Consider the following 20,717-nt stretch of genomic DNA (forward strand, 5'->3'; position numbering starts at 1 on the left):
CCGTCTGATTATTTATTCTCCTGCAGATTAAAAAGAACACAGACCCTAATCTTTAAGTTTGCACAAAGTATTTGTAAAAATCTGCAAACTGGTGTGAAAAAAAGTGATTAGTCTTTTACAAAATGTTTAATTGATCATATTAACTCTGACTACAATTTCTGCAAAGTAAGTAAATACTTTGAAACCTCTTTAATCACTTCCTTTCTACTCCACAATGATGTCCTACTTTGTGCAGGTCTATCAGATAAACTCCCAGTGAAATATTTTGATGTTTGTGGCTGTAACATGCCAAATGTAGAAAGGTTCAGGGTCCTTTTAGTAAATGCTGGTTTGTTTTGTGTAGTTGTCCTATTTTCTTTTATTGTTAAAGTTGTTCAGGTGAAATTGTGTCACTGTGGGGAAAGTTTCTCATCTTAAAATAAAGACGGGTGACATGAGACAAGCGTTCTGTTGGGCTGCCCAACATTCGCCACCACACGGGGTCATTTATGTCATTTATTGTGGTGTGACATCAGATTTATTTGGGCCGTGACTCACACTTCATTTGCTCCGTGATAAAACGTGCAGTTTCTGTGCGCCGTGCACAGCTGGCTGGTGCAACTACCGCGGGCTCAGTAGTGGTTTGTGTTTGTGTTGTTAATCTGATCGTGTTTGAGTCTCTCGGCGGGCTGCTCTGCGGTACATCACCTCCTCGTGAAGCCACAATAAAGCGTGAGATTATGGGCAGGGCTCAGATCTCACACGACGGCGGTTAAAAAAAAAGAACCAGCTTTAGGGGCTGTATGTTGCTCAGCCGCAGGAACACCAAACAGGGAGGCAGGCTGAACATCAGATGTCCTGTTGAGCTGCTTTACACTGGAGGACTGAGAGACATTATGAAACACGACCAACAAGGACCTGCCACATCACACATTTAACTCATCTGTTAGAACAACTAACCATTTTACAGTTTTAGTTAGCTAATAACTAAAACTTGTGTGCCTTAAATGAGCACCGAGTCCACACTTCAACAGATTTTTGCACCACACAGCAGTGGATTTATTCATTAAGTCTCGCTGTTGTGTTTGAGCAACAAAGTTAACTAGAAAAATAAATGCTGACTGCTGAATGACTTTGCAGAAAAATTGTTGAAAGAGAAACAATTTTAGTTAAAAAACAAAACTAAAAAGTTGTTTTAAGTTTCAACAAATAAGAAATAAAATGTGAGATCTGTAGCAGTCAAACCACGTGACATGATGTCTTTTGACTTATAATTAAAAAAAAAATTAAATCATGTGACGCTTCCCTTTATTTATGTTTTGATCTTATTTCTGTAAGTTCCTGGAAACTGAACACCAGAACAGGAAGTGGCAGAGCTGAAGATGTTGAGATTCTCCTTGGGAGGGATGAGAATGGACAGGATCAGGAATGAGGACATAAGAGGTCCAGCACAGGTTGAAGGACGGGGAGATAAAGTTAGAGAGAACAGACTGACATGGTTTGGACATGTGCAGAGGAGGGACAGAGGGTATATTGGTAGAAGGATGTTAGAGACGAAAAGGAGACATATGGATGCAGTTAGAGAAGACATAGAGGGAGTTGGAGTGAGGACAGAGGACACACAAGACAGAGTTAGATGGAGGAGGACGACTCCCTGTGGAGACCCCTGAAAAGGAAACAGCCGAAAGAAGAACAGAAAATAAATTTGTGGTTTGAATAAAAAGAAATAACTGTCAAACTGAAGTCCTGCTTTTTGTCTCATATTTGTGTCCATCCTGTCAGACGCATTTCTCACCAACTTTAATGTAACTTTGTGAACATTTTTCTCAACATTCACACTAATGTTGTCCTGTTTAGAGTTTCTTTCTTATGTTTTTGTGCAAACTACTTCTGCATACTTGGTGCTTTTCATGCATTCATTCATATATGAAAACGTTTGGCTGCCATCAGTTTTAGTATCTACAACTTTTATACTTTTTGAAATTTTTAACTTATTACTAAAGTATTCCTCCCTAGAAATCTCTTCAAGTCCTGTAAAAATGTCATTCTCTGAAATCTAATTCTGCATACTTGTTCTGTTTTTGTCTTCTTTTGCTCCTTTTAGTTTTCAACTATTGTTTTTCTAATTTTAGATTTTAGCTTTAACTTTGGCTCTGGACTATCTATTAGCTACGGTTTTACTTATTAAAGCTTTTAGCTACTCTCTTGCTAATTTTAGTTCCATTTTGCTCGTTTGAACAGTTCAGTTTCAGCTTCTTCTTCAAGAAATTTTCTGCAAAGTCATTCAGCAGTCAGCATTTCCTCACAGTGTAGACTCCTCGGTGCTCATTTAAGGCACACAACTTTCAAGAACACATAATGAGTCCCCTTCAGAAGCTGCAGCAGTTAAATTAACTCACTAAGAGCTACGTGGCACACAGACTCCGCCGTACTCCAAAAAAAAGTACAAAAATAACTTTTCTCCCATCAGCTTTGAGCTGAGCTGATTATGGTGTTTTATAAAGGAGGATTAAAGTTCAACAAAGTTATTCTGATTAAATTATTGACTGTTAGTCATTCAAACAATCAGTCATCCTTTCGCTGACAGGAAGGAAACCACAAAAACCAGAGTTAAAATTAAAGTTCGGTTTCATACAAAGAGCTAAGAGCGTATGACAAATTTGCAGCTTGGTGTAAGCCTGCCGGTGAAACATGGAGAGATTTTTGGCTGAGGAGGTGAGCGAACCACAGCGCCACATGATCAGTGGTTTGCTGGGTGAAGCCGCAGAGGAGGAGGAGGAGGAGGAGGAGGCTGATGCTGCCAGAGGAGACTCATGACATGAGACAGTTTGAGGTGTCTTAATTAGGAAAGCTCAGCCTGAACTGGAGGACTTAATCTGAGAAAGTCGTAAAAAAAAAACACACTGCTTCTATGTTGTGGTTGTTTTGACTGAAATGATCCAGGAATAAAAAAAAAAGTTATATTTTCCTAAAACCTCTGATGACACAAAGATTTCTCAGCCAGAGAAGGAAAACTGAAGTCGGCATGTTGCAATTTATTTTTACCCATTAATATATCAGCTTAAGTTACTGAAACACTTCAGTGTCAAACTAAAACGTACAGAAATGAAACATTCAAGTTCACAAAGGAAACAAGACCGTGCTGCCTCTTTAACACAAATTATTTTCTTCTCATAATAACGTTTATAAATGAAGAAGCATCATAACTTCTGACCGTGGAGCTTTTGGTTGAATTTGTAAAAAAAAAAAAAGAAAGAAGCAGTTTAACAGAAAGCTGGCAGAGATACCAAAGTGTTGGAATATTTACATGTTAGCTGATTAAAAAGATAGTGAAACAGTTTCTTCATATCTTTTTTTCTCTTAGAATACACAACAAAACCTCATTCAGTGCACAGTTAGTGTTTTTTTTCAACAAATTGGAACAACAAATACAAAGACTGCATGAAACTGGGTTTAGTTTTAGGATAAGAAATGTTCAATAACACTGAGGAATGTACTGTAAGTCCTGAAAAAACCTTCAGTTTGACCAATCAAATATCAATATTATCACCATATGGGTGATATAAATATACCTAATTATGATTTTATTTTTGCAAAATTAAAATAAGTGCATATAAACCCAAAGATAAGGCTTTGGATTGATATAAATAGTCATCATTACAATCTGCTTTGACACAGATCATGATTATAAAGACGTGAAAGTCCTGATGTGAGCTTTACTGATTAGTGACAAAAAGAAGTAAAAACAACAATGAAGGGGATTCATTTATGCACAAAAAAAGAGAACAGCTTTGTTTTGAGAAGAATAAAACAAAAAAAAAAGTCTTGGTCCTCTGCCACATCAAGTAATCCTAAAACTTATATTTCTTTAAAAATGTGTCCATCTACTTCCCCTCCCAAGTATCTTCCCTTTGCTTGGCTGCCAGTTGCTTTTGTTCTGAAAGATAAATCACACACAGGCAGTTCAACACAGGAAGAAGAGAGAGCATCTAAAGAAAAAAAAGAAAACCTACCAAAGGTGACCCGTGGATCTAAATATACATCAGTCTTTACCACAAAAAGGGAGGTGCAGAGCTGCAGCCGACTGAGAAGCTTTTTTCTGTTTTCTTTTTTTTTTGTGGCATCTCTTCCCAGAACACAATGTTTATAAAATGATGCCATTCTATATTCACATTTACTGTACATGCAGAGATCTTTAAGGAGAGTGTACTCGTGCCTGGGAACAAAGAAGCTGTTTTTAGTTTCAGTCAAGGCCCCTTTCTTCCTGGACGGACTGTTCAGAGGACAGCAGCTGTGGTTTTCTGAGTCTATATACTTATGTTCCCTCCATGAGGGGAAATGTGCTGCTCTGATTATAGACCTGCCTTGACGCGCACAGCAGTGGACCGGCTTCTCTTCGCGTCCGTTTGCAACTTCCAGTTCTCGGCTGGAAAGACGTGCAAACAGCTCCCACTTGTGATGGAAACCCTGACGCGCACAAACTGAGTGTGTTTAATAAAAGCTGTTGATTTCGAACCATTTAGGCACCCTGTCATCTTCAAAATATTACTGAAGCCCGGCAGGGAATCAAAGAAGAAAGAGAAACTTTGAGGAAAAAAAAACCCCAAACACGACTCTGAGCGAAAGCTGAACATAAAACATCTGTATCACCGTACCTTTTGCCTCCTGGAGTTTTTTCCTCTCAGCTTCACGCTGCTCCTTCGTTAGGTTGCTCTTCACTCCAAGTGCACCAATCACAAGCTTCCGAGCCAGCGCCGCACTCGTCTGTGGTCTCTCTTTAGCAGGCAGGAGGTAGTCTGTGAAGAAGAGGGAATTATTTGTAATATTTACTTGTGCGGCATAAAAGACGGTGAACCTTTATGAGCGATGGATAGTTAACTCCGTTGCACAACAATAATTTTTTTAAAAAGAGTAACGCTGCAAGGGATCTTTTGTTTGTTTGTTTTTTTTTTTTATTAAAAACTGAGGCAACTGATCCTAAGATATCCAAGAAGCAATTATGGTAACAGTTGGCTGAAATGAACAGAATCCACGGAAAATCATTTATTTGTTTTCCTTTTGCAGGGAGTTTCAGTGATAATAAGGTCAAATACTAAGGAACCATAAGAAAAAGCACTTTTACCTGAGCAGCTCCGAGCTTTGGCCTTTGTGGCAGGGGAGGATTTAGAGAGTGGTCTTAACTTCATTAGTGGATGTTTGGATCTCAGAGCTTCACGAGCTAAAAATAAATAAAAATAATTACATAACAGTCAAAAAATACTCTAAGCTCTGATTTGTTTACTGAGACAACAGAAACACAGAAATACAAAATGAAATCTCTGGACTGTAGAAAATGATTAGTTACTGTTATCAATTTCAAGTTAAGAGTTCATAGATTAAGAGCAACTTATATCCACTACTTCTTTTTTTACTCGAGGCGGGAGGCGTCTATTTCTATTATGATGTGATGCATCTAAATATAGATGCATCGCAATGAGGACATGGAAGAGTCTGAATCAAATTTTAAAAGTCAAAAATCCATTTTGTTAACAATAATCAGCGCTGCCACTATAACAGAGTCAGAGGAGTTGCTGCATGCCGCCGTTTGTCTTAGAAGAGTCACCGTAGACTCCTGAAGTACAATCAAATCAAAACAATTGTGCAGAACAAATTGTAAATGTAAATGTTTACTGAAGTGTCCTGTTATCAGGTTAATACTGAGGCAAAGCGTCACTAACCTGCTATAGGGCTTGAGAAGAGACCCAGCGCATGTTGGTCATCAAGCCACTTGATGTCGAAGCCTCTCTGCCTGAAAACACAGTCAGCAGATATGAAATGTTTTATGACAAATAACACCTACAGATCAGGAAAATATTCATAGAGATTTCACCTCAGTGATCTAACCTGTCAGGTCTGGAGCTACCCTCCATAAAGCTGTAAAGTGATTATCAAACTGGAAATTTAATTTAATTTAATTTACTTTGAGTGATTCTAAATCACCTCAGATCTGTTCCCTTTTGCTGAATCTTAGTTTTGATACTATTTTCATGTGTGTTTGTCAAAGTTCATACATTCATGATGGATTGTTGCTTTATATTTCAGTCCCTGATATCTGGATTTGTGGCCAGAATCAATCCAACTCCTATTTAAAAGTCTAACTTTTCTCAACTTTACATTTTAAAAGTCAAAAAGGCAAAGCAGTGGAGTCAAACTTCAGCAATACATACCATGCTATTTAAAGTGAATAAAAAGTGAGACAAGTAAAGATAATGTGCTGTGTGTGGATATTGCCTTGAATTGTTGTGACTCAACAAGAAAACTAAAAGATTTTGTTCAAACTGAGAGCACTGCCGAAAACAAAACAGATATTTTTATAAAACTGAGAAAAAATTATGAATAAAGATTGATGCACACATACTGGTAACACTGAAACAACTTGAGAAGGTCTTCTGTTTTGAACTCTGTGGGAAAGTCGTAGATTTCCACAATATGAGAGAGTTCGTCCTCTCTGAGGTCGATGTCCTCCTCCTCGTCCTCATCCTCCTCGACATGCCTGTCAGTGTTGTAATAATCAAACCTGGGTTCCTGTATCGACTTCTTCTTTCTCCCCTCCCTCACAGCCAGCTGCAGTAAGAGATGGAAGAAGATGGTAGACACAAGAGAAATTAGTATATATTATTGCTGAGAAAGACTCAAGGGTGGCCAAATCCCAAACTCCTACCTCTTCCATCAGATGTGGATCCAAACAGTCTCCATCATCATTAAATAAAGTGTCCCAGCTTTCTTCTTCCTCTTGTTCATCTTGAGGGGATGTCAGAGCTTCTGTCTCCCCGTTGTTTAAGTCAGACTGACCGTTACCCACGCCGTCTGCTTCCTGAAGTCCTTCCTCCTTCACATCATTACTCTGTGCCTCTCCTTCTCCAACAGGCGCCGTCTTGTTTGCTTTGTCCTTCCTGTTTTTGGCGTTTTTTCTTGCCTTGTCTGTGTAGCGAGGTCTGGGTCTTGGTTTAACTTCTCCCTGGTTCTGAGTTTTGTCTTTAGAACCCTGAGGTCGAGGTTTGGGTGCGTACAGGGCCTGACTTGGTTTCTTGGACTGAGGAGGTGCATGTGTTGGCTGGGCTGAAGCACAATCTTCCTTTGGTTTTTCCACTTCCATGGTTAAAATATCAATATATCTGGAGGGAGAAGCGGGGACGTACCCCATTGAAGGTTAAATATTTACAAACGAATCTAACAAGAGTTTATCGAAGATAAAATTGCATTATTTGAATGTAAACCTAATAAAGACTGTTTTTCGAGCAGCGCGATTTACGAATTTATCAGAATAGCCTGTATAGATTAGCTGCAATTAGCTATTTTTGCTAACTAAAGCTGCACTCGCTAAACATGTAACTGTTATTTATTCAGAACATAAATATAAAATAAAAACATTAGTATAAATGCATTTGCACTCTAGTATTTTAAACTAAATAATCTCAACCCGAATTAAATCACCGCTTTCTGCTTACCCGTGTTTACTGGTTTGTTTAACAACAGATTTTCGTCGCACGAATGACGCAGGCGCAGCTAATCGCAAAGCATTGTGGGAAATGCTGTTCTTGTTGTTCACTGTAGCTAAATCATCTTTAACGAGCAGGGGTGATTTTGCTTTTTTATCGAAATACGTAATGGTATTTTAGGCTGTTGTAACCCATAATGTGATATCATAACATAATGTTGTTACTGATGTTATGCTGACGTAATGTGTTTCCAAAGAATAAACTACAAACGGAACGAACACGGATCTCAGCGACCCGCTCACAGAAATAACGGTCACCCATTGGCTAATTTTCTCATGCTTCAGACATCTGCTCGCTGATTGGCCAGAATTCACCATATTACACAAGCAGTTTCATAATTTTTTTAAATGCAGCCTTTGTGTAATGTAAACAGCTTCTGGCAGCTGAAGTAAAGCTGCGCTGTGTGTTTTATTTTAGAAAGATTAAAAGGGCTGCACCTCTGTTCTCTGTCACGGTAAGAATTTTTTAGGATTATAAAAGATTTCTTCAAAGCGACTCTGCAGGCAAACATTGGGAAGCATTCTGAGGAAGCTTGACTGTGGAGCACAAAACAGGATTATTATTTACCTTATTTATGTGTTTTCATAGACAGGGAAAAATACAGAAATTGGTATTTGTAATTAAGTATTAGTAATTAGTTATGCTGCTGATACAAATTTATTAGAATAGCCTGTATATTCTGATATACAGGCAAAAAAATGTTTTGTTTGTAAATGCATAGGAATAATTACACACAGACAGACACACACATATATATATATGTTTCAAAGTGCTGTATAAATTGTGATTTACTAACTGACAAAGTATTCTAAAATTAAAGCACAAAAAAGAAAAGCTGTATTTTGAACTGAACTGCAGTAAATTGGTCTTTTTTTTCCCGCAGGTTGCAGTCATGTGGGGTTCAGGTCTGCTGCTCCTCTTCGTCACACTCTGGCATCAGTGTGATGCCCAGAACTCTGAGCCCATGCTCCAGGTCATAACACAAACAATGCTTCCACCCGACAGCGTGCACAACCCCACACAGCTCAACTACGGCATGGCTGTGACTGATGTGGACGGAGATGGTGACTTAGAGGTGGTGGTGGCAGGGTGAGTGGTAACATCATTAAAGGCAGACGTGCAGATGGGATGATGGCATACAAAACAGTGTGAGTTAAACAAACATGTTCACCGCCAGGTACAACGGACCAAACTTGGTGCTGAAGTACAACCACACCCAAAACAAGCTGGTAAACATCGCTGTTGATGACAGTAGCTCTCCATACTTTCCACTGAGGGATGGACAGGGAAATGCGATTGGAGTTACAGCCTGTGACGTGGACGGAGATGGACATGAAGAGATCTACTTCCTCAACACAAACAATGCCTACTCTGGTAAGGGTTAGAAGTTTGCATTCTCATTTTCAAAAACCTCAAACATGCAAATTTCATGCAGGTACTCGATGTTGTTGTGATAAAATGTGTCTGTTTGTGCAGGACGGGCGACATATTCAGACAAGCTCTTCAAGTTTCGTAATGGTCGCTATGAGGATTTGCTCAGTGATGAACTCAACATTCGTCGTGGTGTTGCCAACCAAATGGCTGGACGTTCTGTTGCATGTATCGACAGAAAGGTCTTTAAACCCACTTAACCTATATTTGTCTTTCCACCTTTCTGTATTCTCCATTTACTGTTTTCTAAGTGTACCTTGGGTCCTTCCACTGCAGGGAACAGGTCGTTACTCCGTCTATGTTGCAAACTATGCGCAAGGCCGGGTTGGCCCGCACACTCTTCTAGAAATGGACGAGGCTGCCAGCGATGTGTCCACAGGAGTGATTGCTCTGTCTGATGTAGCTGCTGAGGCCGGAGTCAACAAGCTCACGGGTGAGACGTCAAGCCGCAGAAACAAAACCTGCCAAACTTTGACAGAAGCCTTTATAATGTGCTCTGCTTGCTGTTCAGGTGGTCGTGGTGTAGTTGTTGGACCGATCCTGAACCAGATGAGGTCGGATGTGTTCTGTGACAACGAAAATGGACCCAACTTCCTGTTTAAGAACAATGGAGATGGCACCTTTGTGAACGAGGCAAGACAGGCAGGTAAGAAATCAAACTGGGAGAGAAAATATTATTGATGAGAATTTTTTTAGAACTCTTTATAACCAATTTAACAAGTACACCTCTCCATCTATCCGTCCTTACATACACACACACACACACACACACACACACACACACACACACACACACACACACACACACACACACACACACACACACACACACAAACACACACACACACACATACTGCCCGCACACCTAGACAGAACATCACTTTGCCTTCCTTGTTGGTGCCATAGATACTTTGGCAAAACTAGGAAGGAGTAAAAAAAGTAAAGCATCAAGATCGGTGTGGTGACTGTAAAACATGTTTACAGGCTCAGTTTGTGTGTATTTGTATTGCACTTTAATGTTTTCACTGTTAATGTAGCTTCACTTGATGTCAGTACTGACCTTCTACACTGTCTGAATAAAAATCAGTGAAGGAACATGTACTTTGACCACTGGTTTATACAAAAACTTGTGCAATTATCTTGTTTACCTAATCCATTGCAAATTGGAGCATCATTCCAATAATTACAAAATGCAGGAAAAAAAAATCCACAATATGTCATTTACACTCTACAGGCCTGAGTAAGAATTTAAAAAACACAAAGTTACAGGATAAATGAGCTTTACTGGTTTAAGTAATACATGTTTTTGTTGTGCCTGTGTGTGAAAGGTGTGGAGGACCAGTTCCACCACGGCAGAGGAGTAGCACTCGCTGACTTTAATGGCGATGGAAAAACAGACATTGTCTACGGCAACTGGAATGGCCCACACCGACTTTATTTACAGACCAGCGATTCCAAATTCCGTGTAAGGAAAAGCAACAGAGCAACGGATATTAGGGGAAACAGGAAGTGGCTGATTTAAGGTGGTTAAAATGACAGATTTTTAAGTCTTGACAGTTTTTTTTTTTTCTGTTGTGCAGAATATTGCCAGTGGAGGATTTGCCGACCCGTCGCCCATCCGCACCGTCATCGCTGCTGACTTCGATAACGATAAGGAGCTGGAGGTGTTCTTCAACAATATTGCCTACAGAGGAAACGCCCCTAACAGGCTGTTCAGGTCAACTATAAGAACATTTTTTATATAGATAACCTGCGCTAATCTTTACAGATATTTCAGACTTTTTAGGGTTTTTTTTAAAGATTGGGTTTGTTTGCAGGGTGTCAAGAAGAGCTAATGCTGACCCTTTAATTGAGGAGCTTAATGTAGGAGACGCTGCAGAGCCCCAGGGGAGAGGAACAGGTCAGATGCTCTACTTTTGATATTATTGTGTTATTGTATTTTGTCTGGCCTCATCTACCTCTCTTCTTTGCCTTGATTCTTCATGACTCATGATTCCTCAAAGGAAATAAGATCCTTTTATGTTGGGAAATGATAGAGTTACAGTAAAGCTGTTTTGCTCAAACCGTAAAAATAACATTAAGTGTAATCTGACTCAATATAATGAGATGCCAAGCAATCTATTAGCATTCAGAATATGTGCTGGGGATCACTGTAAGCTACTACCACAATGAGTTATAACCATTTTTATGTTTTCTGAGGTCAGGTGGTTCTGTCTGCCTTCTTGAATTCAATTGTCTCCAAATGTTAATCAGTTGTAGATCTACATCTGTTGATTACTTCCTGGTCGTTTCATTAAAATTTGTCCAGTGGTTCATGAGATATTTTGCCAACAATGCGAACAGGTGGAACCGTGACCGACTTGGACGGGGACGGACAGCTGGACCTGCTGCTGGCGCACGGGGAGAGCGCCCAGCAGCCGATCTCAGTCTTCAAGGTCACGCAGGTGTGTGTGTTTGTTCATGTCAGTTCGTAAGAACTCGACTCCGGTTTCACCCTGAAGCTAATCCGTTATTATTCCCGATGTCAGGGCTCGTCCAACAACTGGCTGCGGGTCATTCCTCGTACCAAGTTTGGTGCTTTTGCCCGTGGCGCCAAAGTAACAGCGTTCACCGCCCAGAGTGGCGCTGTCACACGCATCATTGATGGAGGCTCCGGGTATCTGTGTGAGATGGAGCCTGTCGCCCACTTTGGCTTAGGTACATAAATGATTTTTACATTCCCACAGTTTTTTGCTGCTAGCCAAAAAAACCAATACTCCTAGCATTTTTTTAGCAAACAGTTTCTTAAAACTAATGGATGCTAAGGTTAATCTACCTAATTTTTGCTGTACACTAAAAACAGATGGTCTGTTCAAGACAAAATGCAGACAGTAATACATCTAAAGACTGACTTAGAAAGTTCACATTCTTTCTTTTTTTTTCTGATGAACTCTTATATTGTCCTGTCGACAGGATTCAATAATTTGGTCACCTCAAAAATGAGTTGTTTGCCTAAAAAAAGGCACCATCTTTTGCATTTCTTTACAGCTCCACATGTGAAAACCTAGTAATTTACTCTCTTAATCTCTTGTCTTGATGTTAAATCTAAATATTTCAGTTTAACTCAACTCAACTTCATTTATAAAGCACTTTTTTAAAAGCAGAGCTAACTCAAAGTGCTTAACACTGCAAAAAATAAACATTAAGGAAGATATAAAACCAAAAACATGGCATAGAAAATATGAAACAACGGGTTTAGTCCTTGTTGGGCAAAAACATGTGGACTCATAACTACCTTTTGTTGTACAAAAATAAAAAAGGGGATTTGTTTTTTCATTAGTTTTATTGGAGGGGGTGTATGTTGGTAAGATGTAATAATTTTTATAATGTAGCGACATCTAGTGGTTAAATTGTAGACTGAAACTAGATGAATTTTCACACAGTGAAGCCAGCTCTTCATTTAAAATGAACATAAGTAATGCTCACTGCAGGGATAAAACAATACAAACAGTGCAAAGCAATACAGGAAAGATCTACAACGAGTAAACTTTTTTTTGTTAACATCTGTGACTTGCAGGAACGGATGAGGTGAAAGTATTGGAGGTCTCCTGGCCTGATGGCACCGCCGCCAGTCGATCTCTTGAAGCCGGCGAAATGAACTCAGTGGTGGAAATATCTTATCCCAAAGACGGGGAAGCGTCTGTGCTTGCTAACGACACGCAGGTACACAACCCAACCTCACAAAATGGATTATAAACGTGTTTTAATCCAGTCAGTTTCTGTGGATCGCATTAACAAAAACAACACATCAAGTCTTCACCTCTGTTTTTTTTTTTCATTTTTATTCAAACAAACTGTATTATTAGAACAGACCAATCACTCTTTCAGCACATTTGGCTTCAGTATAAATGATTTGTTTGCTTCTCGTGGTTTCAGTGCGGTAATGGCTTCACTGTTAAGGATGGCCGCTGCGCAGGTAAGCCAAACGTTTTTTAAATAAAAACCAATAAAAAAATAGATTTCATAATATACATGTTTTCATTTTGTTTTTTGTTTTATTTTGTTTCAACAGGTGTTTAAGGAAAAGTGCATGAAATTTAATAAAGAGTTGCTGTAGAGAGAAATAACGTTAGAGAAAACGTGGCTTTATTTGTTCTTATATCAGTGCTTTCAAACAGACGCTTCCATGTTTTCCTTACTCTTTAAGGAGTTTTATTGTTCTTATTTTTCTTACTTTGCTCTACTGTATTATTTCTACTGCCTTAAATAAATTTGTTTAATAAAGGTCTTCAGTTTACTTCCCTGCATGAGTCAGAAATTTATTTCTTCCGTTCTCCGAGTTACTTCTCCTTCCCCTCTTACGTCACCCTGTCACTTACAGTGAATGACTTGTGGTTATCAGTTCCTCCTGTTGTGTTGTGATTTAATGTCACCGTTTCATTGTTTTGTTTTCCATCACCGTCTCCTTCCATCCTGCAGCCTTGGCACCATTTCACTATGGCCTTCGCTCTTCAGTCTCCACACCTGAAGCCTTCTGTTTTGGCACGTTTTCCCCTCTGTGTGTCATGATGCTGTTTGTTCTGGCAGATCTGAGGTGGGCGCTGTCCACAAAGTGAAGCTGTGTTTTTTTTTATCCAACACGACACACCTGGAACAACATGCAGAGTCCTGCTGCCTGAGGGCTTCCTCTTTGTGTTGATGAGCTGGCTGCATGCAGAAACTGGGAGCAGAATGTCGCTTTAACCAAAAATTCAGAGGTGTAAAACCAGTCAGGCAGGTAAAAATGCAAATACGGGGAACTTTGTGTCACCAGAGGTTTGTCACAACACTAAACTAGAGAAATGAAAATGCTGGGAGCTGAATGGCTTCTCTGAAATTTGCTAAAGAAGCTGCAGCTGATGTTCAGGTTAAGCTTAAAGAGCAAAATGATCGTTAAAAACGCAAACATCAACATTTAAAAAGTTAATAAATTAAGTATCTTGATTAGCTTTGAGCTGCAAACTAAAAGCAAACATTTTGACGTTCGAATGGTTAAAAAACAGCCTAAAATATGCAGACGTTTAAGTTCATTTTAAATAAAAAAGATGGAAGAAAAGTCAAAGAATAAAGAGAAACAGCGAGCTCTCAGCACATCAGACTCACTGTCAGAACATCAAACTTTACTAAATGTGTCATTTTTGGCTCCATTCTTTGGTTCATTGTGGCATAAACAGAGTCAGATAAATATTACTCATTACCTATTTAATATTATTTATCAATCACCTCCATTTTCCATCAGATAATCATAAATGTGTTGCACAAATATACATTTTATTTGTTTTTTTCCTTTTTAAGGAAAGTGCTTTACATATTTACAATTTATATTAAAATCTCCCATTAGGAAAATGTAAAAGAAATTGAAAAATGTTGTTTTTGCACTTACTAACAGGTGGACTTACAACCAATTTCATTATTTACCTGCAATAAAATATGCTTCAGTCTACTGTCTATCTGTTATCAGGGCTTTTTTTTTTCAATTCTAGCTTAAAGAGGCAAATGTGCATTGCCTTGCAGGAGTGTAGCAACAAAAGAAGTAAAAGTGTAATTAACATATTTTACCTTCTCGGTAATTAGAACTTTCCAACTATTAGATAATTGTTGCTATTTTGTCACTTTCTTGCTGATTTAATTGTAAATATATCTGATAGAAACCTCGGCTGCCACAAATTAGGACAAATAAACACCTTGCAGGGACTACTGAATAGAAAGTGCCTTATGGCTTCATTAAAGTTACATTATTTACCGTAGTTATTTATGCTGCCGGATCAGATTTATTAACAGTTTCTGTCATGCAGCTCAGGATTCAGTGCATTCAGGTCACTGCTGTTATACCTGTACAGATGCCTAAATTATGATATTATTGCTTATGATGGAAAATATCAATAATAAATAAACAGAATTAATTAACAAAAACCAGCATGATAAGACAAGATTGTTTATGAAACAGGAGGTTTTTGTTTTCCAACAAATTGAATGATATTCCCGCTTTTTCTCTTTGCCTACCAACAAAATCATTTCAAAATAAGAGAAAAACAAACAAAAGTTGTGATGAAACTGTTTATTTGACACTAAATGTTTGTACCTCACACACTAATTAAACAAGCAGTATGAAAATATGCCCTTACATGAAAAAAATAAAATAAAAGTTCACATTTTACGACCAGATTTTTGGCAGTTTGTGTTCTTTGGAAGTTCGTCCATAAATGAAGGAGGGGTTTGGTGTCGTTTAAAAAAACTAAACATTCAGGAAGACTTTTTGACCCATCCTTTGTTCTGCTTACAGCTGGACTTAAAGCACAGTGAGTCTTTGCATAATTGAAATTTAGGAAGCGTCAGTTTCGCTCAATTAAACTAAAAGATTAGATCTCTGTGCAGGTGTCTGTCTAACAAATATATATATATAAAAAACAAAACAGGCTCCGTGTGAAACAAAAGGAAGATCTGCTACATTGTGCACATGAATAGGTTGACATTCATCAGCTTACAGACTGATTCAGAGCTGAGGTGAAACAGGAAGAAGTGCTGAATACTGATCGACTTATTGGCAGGTGAGCTTTAAACGTGATCACTGTGAAAAAGTTACAGATTTCTTCTGTCTTTTGCTTTGTTTTTGTCACACTTAAATGTTTCAGACAAGTGAAATTTTACCATCAGACAAAGATAACCTGAGCAGATACAAATTGCAGTTTTCAAATGATGATTATTTTATTTATGAGGGAAAAAAAGCTATCCAAGCTAACGTGGCCCTGAGTGAGAAAGTAATGAACTGTGATTTGTTTTTGGAAAGGTGAGTTCAGTTTCCATCATCACACCCGGGCCTGATTACTGCTGTAGCAGAATCAAGAAATCACTTAAATAAAGCCATTATCCACCAACGGAGAAAACATGAAACAGGAGCAGACACCAAAATGACTCCAAGAGCGAATCAACGACTCGAACCAGGAGGATCCAAAGAAAAGCAGAACGTCTAAAGCCCTGCAGGCTTTACTTAACTCAGTTAAGGTCAGAGTTCATGATTTAATAATAAGAAATAGATTGAGAAGCATAAAGGTCACCATTACTGATTATAAAGAACACATACGTCTGTCTTACATTTGCTGAAAAAAACATCTTGATGATCCTCACGACGTTTAGTGAAATATTCTGTAGGCTGGCGAGACAAAAGGTGTGCATGACGCTAATCAGGCGTAAAACTAACTGCATTTCAGAAATAAAACATCCTCATACCAACAGTCAAGCATAGTGGTGGTAGTATGATGGTCTGGGGCTGCTTTACAAAGTCCCAGCAGTCATCTGAAAGACTTATCACCTGTTATCACAAACATTTTATTCCAGTTGCTGCCGAGGGTTGTTCGGTTTAGAGGACAGTTACTTTTTCACAGAAGGACAGGTTGGTTTGGGGAACTTTTTTGCCTTTAATAAATGAAATTATCATTTAAAAACTGCATTTTGCATTTACTCAGGTTGTCTTTGATATTTGTTTGCTGATCTGAAATGTGGAAGTGTGACAAAAACAGAAGAAAACCTGGAAGGAGGCGACTGTCTCTTCACAGCTCTAGGAATCCTGAATGTTTGAGTCGGTTTTGCTGCTCAGGGTTTGATGTGGACTGTGTGCCGCAGCTCTGTGCTGTCGAGGTATGAGGTTTAATGAAGTCTTCTTTTCTGTCCCAACACCTTCTTCTCTCTATTTTTGGCTTCAGAGAGGACAAGAATAAAACTGCGCGATCACAGAAAGAATTTCTCGCTGCCTACAGAGAAAAAAAGGGTTTCTTTTATGCTCTAAGTTATAAACCCTGGAAAAGTACCCAGTCAGGTAAAAGAATGATTTTTCAGGTGATTAACTTGAGTTTTTGATTATTTTTAAGAGAAAAAAACTCATCTTTGACAATAAACTACAAAGTAGACAAATAAATCTTGAGTTTAAATTTTGGCTGAGCTGAGTTTTTTTCAGGGTCCTCTGGTTTTCTCCCACAGCCCCCCCAAAGAAATGCATGTTCGTTTATCTGGTGATTCTATATCGATATTAGTTCTAAAGCATGCGTGGTTCTTTAAAGGAGAAACAGTTTTGAACCAGAACATAAAAGTAGATTTTGGCACAAAGTTATAGACAAACTAATTCAAGTTGCTTGTATCTTTTTAGAGCAACAATTATTAAATTATTAACTGTAACCAGGTTGCTGTGTTTTGCAGATTTCTGCCCAGGTCCCTCTTGAAAATGAGATCTTGATCTCAACGGGGTTTACCTGGTTAAATAAAATAAATAAAATTAATGCACCTTTTTTGGGGATTGTTCCTTTATGCTTCGTGTACGTTGACTCGGTGCATCTTTGCAGCTAACTACAGTGCCTGCTTTAAGTGTCTAGTGTGGGAGAACCTTGTGATGACGGGTCAGGAGGATGAAAATGTTCAAAAAGCTGGTGAGTCCTGTGTGTGAGCGGAGCTTTGTGGCGAACAGGATGTGGAAACATGAGTGTTATCACTGTCCAAAGTTCTCCTCCAAGCGGGTCCCGGTCATCGAGCAGTGCTGCCGGACACGGAGCTGCTTCCTGAGCTGGAGCTACTGGAACCTCGGTCTTCATAGATGGAGATCTCAATCTGGAGAACAGAGTTAAGAAGCGAGAATATGCTCTGAGGAAAAATGACTTGCACTTTTACATTTACCCTGAAATGAGCAAGGATACAACACGCATTCCTCGTTCAATAGGGTCCGTGATGAGGAGGCCTCTGGGAGCGTAGATCTTCTCGTTCTGCTCCTGAATGTACTTGGCGATCTTCTTCAACACCTGACACACAGATCAGACAAACAAGGTGAGACGATGTGTGGGAGTCATGTCACAGTAAACTCACCTGAAGCTTGAAAACAGCTAAAGTCGAAGGTGAGCAGCCTGACCTTCTCGTAACGTGTCTCCATGCAGAGGAAGATGAGATATGCCGTGGCGCAGGCCAGGCAGCCCTCCAGGTACGACTGTCCGCCAATCTTCTCTGCCTCAGCGTAAAAGTTATTCAGCGTCTTCACGGTGTCCTCGAAGAGAGTACGCTCAATCTGGAGGACACAGAATCGCAAACAGAACACATCACAGTTCAACTGATCAGGTCAAGTAGATCTGTGAGTTGCACAGAACTACTCCCTCCATCCAAAGCCTTTCTGTTGTTATTCAATAAAGTTCTATTTACTGTTCATAAACAACACATACGTCTTTCAGGAAACAATCAATTTATGGTCTAAAATAGTTAAGATGTGACCTGATTTAGCGTTCCATGATCTTTGAATCTGCAAATCAATCCTTTCCTATCGTTCAATGGCTTTCCGAGAAGCTGTAGAAGCTCTCACACCAAAATAAAGAGACACATGCAAAGATCAATAATCCTGATGAGTTGGGAGATTGGAAGACAGGATTTCCAAAGCCTATGATGGATCAATCAACTGGAAATCAAAAGGTTTCTCAGCAGGCCCGATCTCAAAATTCAATATGACTGGTTCACATATAAAAAAGTGGAGATTGCTCAAGAAATGAACAATTTGATTTTCAATAAATCAATCACCAACATAGTCCTGTAAGACCTCCATTAATGAACACGTTTCCATTGAATTTACAGTAACTGTATACATTTCAGAGCAAATTTCCTTTCAGGGAAAACAAAGTTGAGTTGAGTTGGAAACAAAAACACTGTAATCAGCTTGTAGTGCAGCTAATAATTTGCTCGATCACTCTAATGGTTTCCAGTCGGGTCACGCTGAAACTGGTTTAGGAGGGAAACTCAGACATCCCGCTCCGCAGCGACACTCTCCAGCTCCTTCTGGAGGATCCAAGGCCAGAGAGGACACATAATCCATACAACAAAATCTTGGCCTGCTCCGGGGGACTCCTCCCAGTGGGACATGCCTGACAAACCTCCAAAGGGAGGCGCCCAGGAGGCATCCTAGTCAGATGTCCGAACCACCTCAGCTGACTCCTTTTAATGTGGAGGAGCAGCGACTCTACTACGAATTCCCCTGGATGACGGAGCTCCTCGCCTCATCTCTAAGGCTGAGCCTGGCCGCCCTACAGAGGAAGCCCATTCCAGGGTATTGTTCTGTCTGTAGAAATCCACACCTCATGACCAGCACATTGATTGTGTCGCCTTTCGACTAAACTCCTTCTTCACCACGACACACCGGACCAACAGCAAGAGAGCGAGGCCCCAATCCGTCAACCCAGACCTACCATCCCTCCTGAACAAGAAGAACTCCTCCGCCTGAGGCAAAGACCCGAAGGGAGCATTCCACCTTTTTCTGGTTGAAGACAACGGCCTCAGATTTACAGTAATTTCATCTCAACTCAAAGCAGCACGAATGAGAAGACGAGAACAAAAGCAGGTCAGACAGAAAGCCCATTCCTTACCCTGCTCTCCAGCTCCGAGGGGAACTTGGTCTGAAACTTGCATGTCGTCCCATCGCTGTAGTCTCTCTGGATGAACACTTTGTTGGCAAGGGATGCACTGTGCCTCAGCTCCTGCAGGTTATGAAACTAAGGAGGAATAAAAAAAAAAAAAAAAAGAAGAATACCATAAGGTTTATTACAGTCTCTCTTTAACGAGCCTCCAGAGGAGACCTCGGTGCACTTGTGTGCAAACAGTGGCAGGTGTGGAGGTGTAGGGCGATCGATCACTCTGTGGCTCGGTGTCTCCTGGAGCAGAGCCCAGTCCTGGACATGCACAATCAGGATATTCCCTTTCTCAGAGTAGCTTTGCAGGAGGGGACATTTTACTACACCTCACAACAGATCAATGATGGGGNGGGGGGGGGGGGGGGGGGGAGAGAGTTAGAAACATGATGAGGCGAGGAGATTAAAGGGACATCCGGGCATTGCGTTGTGACAGTCTCTGTCCATGGTGCTGAACGCCTGCCCTGCATGTTTGTGTTTGTCAAACTGTGGTCTGTCACCGGATTAACGAGGAAAAAAACTGATCTGCTTTCACCAAAACAGCTTATAGAGAGGAGGGGGTGGGGGTGGGCGGCTGCACGTTTATCTGACAAACTCCTGCCTCCATGTCACCCAGCTGACTCTTTTAAAAAAAAAACTCCCTGTTTACCTGTTTTTTATTCCTCTCGGTGCATAAAACTGATCGCAGAGCAGGTTTATGTTGATTAAAGCGACTGGTAATGTAGGTCGGCGCAGCTCGAAACGACCTCGCTGACCGTTTTAACGCCTCATTTTTTTATTTTCATTTTATTTTATTCACCTATCGAGTCACGGGAAAACCCGACCACGGATTTAACCGAAACCCGAGCGTGAGGGAGGACCGACAGGACGGCCGGGCTTACCTCTGTCGCCATGTTGCCATCCGTGGACGTGGGGGAAGAATCCCTTCCTGAGCCGAAATCGCTTTAGTGGGACGAAGACAGCGAAGGGGGCGGGGTTAAACCACACAGGGGCGGGGCTTGAGAGAACCCCTCAGGCAAACTCAAGGCCCGCGGGCTAAATCCGGCCTTTGTTGGAATTGTATCTGACCCTAATTGTAGTATTTTAAATGTTTTAGGATAGACCTACTAACTTGTGACAGATCGAGACTCCCATTGGTTCTCATTTTGCTTCAAAACTTACCACAATTAATGCAAATGTCTCACTCCAACTTTAAAGACAATGAGATTATTTTAAATTTCTCACTTGTCTGAGTTCGACACAAACAGAGAAACTATTTACATGCAATCAGGACTGATTAAACCCTTTCAGCCAAGACAAATCAAAGTAAAGATATATTTTTGTTCAT

At 40.0% G+C, this 20,717-nt stretch overlaps 3 protein-coding genes across 3 annotated transcripts; 1 reads left to right on the forward strand and 2 right to left on the reverse strand.

Annotated features, from left to right (window-relative positions):
- Positions 1 to 2,988: 2,988 nt before the first annotated feature.
- r3hcc1l (R3H domain and coiled-coil containing 1-like) lies at positions 2,989 to 7,570 on the reverse strand. Its single transcript, XM_017436377.2, has 7 exons — positions 7,467 to 7,570; positions 6,680 to 7,133; positions 6,377 to 6,582; positions 5,697 to 5,767; positions 5,102 to 5,197; positions 4,635 to 4,775; positions 2,989 to 3,916 (listed from the first exon to the last, which is right to left on the reverse strand). The coding sequence occupies exons 2-7, from the start codon at positions 7,112 to 7,114 to the stop codon at positions 3,864 to 3,866; spliced, it is 1,002 nt and encodes a 333-aa protein (XP_017291866.1). The 5' UTR covers positions 7,115 to 7,133; positions 7,467 to 7,570; the 3' UTR covers positions 2,989 to 3,863.
- Positions 7,571 to 7,833: 263 nt separating this feature from the next.
- crtac1a (cartilage acidic protein 1a) lies at positions 7,834 to 13,230 on the forward strand. Its single transcript, XM_017436374.3, has 14 exons — positions 7,834 to 7,971; positions 8,401 to 8,606; positions 8,695 to 8,891; positions 8,994 to 9,130; positions 9,225 to 9,381; positions 9,460 to 9,594; positions 10,277 to 10,413; positions 10,529 to 10,665; positions 10,766 to 10,848; positions 11,292 to 11,392; positions 11,477 to 11,645; positions 12,505 to 12,650; positions 12,864 to 12,903; positions 13,000 to 13,230. Exons 2-14 carry the CDS (start codon positions 8,410 to 8,412, stop codon positions 13,005 to 13,007), a joined length of 1,644 nt encoding a protein of 547 aa, XP_017291863.1. The 5' UTR covers positions 7,834 to 7,971; positions 8,401 to 8,409; the 3' UTR covers positions 13,008 to 13,230.
- A 3,388-nt stretch (positions 13,231 to 16,618) lies between these two features.
- golga7ba (golgin A7 family, member Ba) lies at positions 16,619 to 20,387 on the reverse strand. The gene is made up of 5 exons (XM_017436371.3): positions 20,272 to 20,387; positions 19,349 to 19,474; positions 17,857 to 18,009; positions 17,648 to 17,749; positions 16,619 to 17,561 (listed from the first exon to the last, which is right to left on the reverse strand). Exons 1-5 carry the CDS (start codon positions 20,281 to 20,283, stop codon positions 17,478 to 17,480), a joined length of 477 nt encoding a protein of 158 aa, XP_017291860.1. The 5' UTR covers positions 20,284 to 20,387; the 3' UTR covers positions 16,619 to 17,477.
- Between the last annotated feature and the right edge of the window lie 330 nt (positions 20,388 to 20,717).

The sequence above is a fragment of the Kryptolebias marmoratus genome, linkage group LG3, assembly GCF_001649575.2.
Source record: "Kryptolebias marmoratus isolate JLee-2015 linkage group LG3, ASM164957v2, whole genome shotgun sequence".
NCBI lineage: Eukaryota > Metazoa > Chordata > Actinopteri > Cyprinodontiformes > Rivulidae > Kryptolebias > Kryptolebias marmoratus.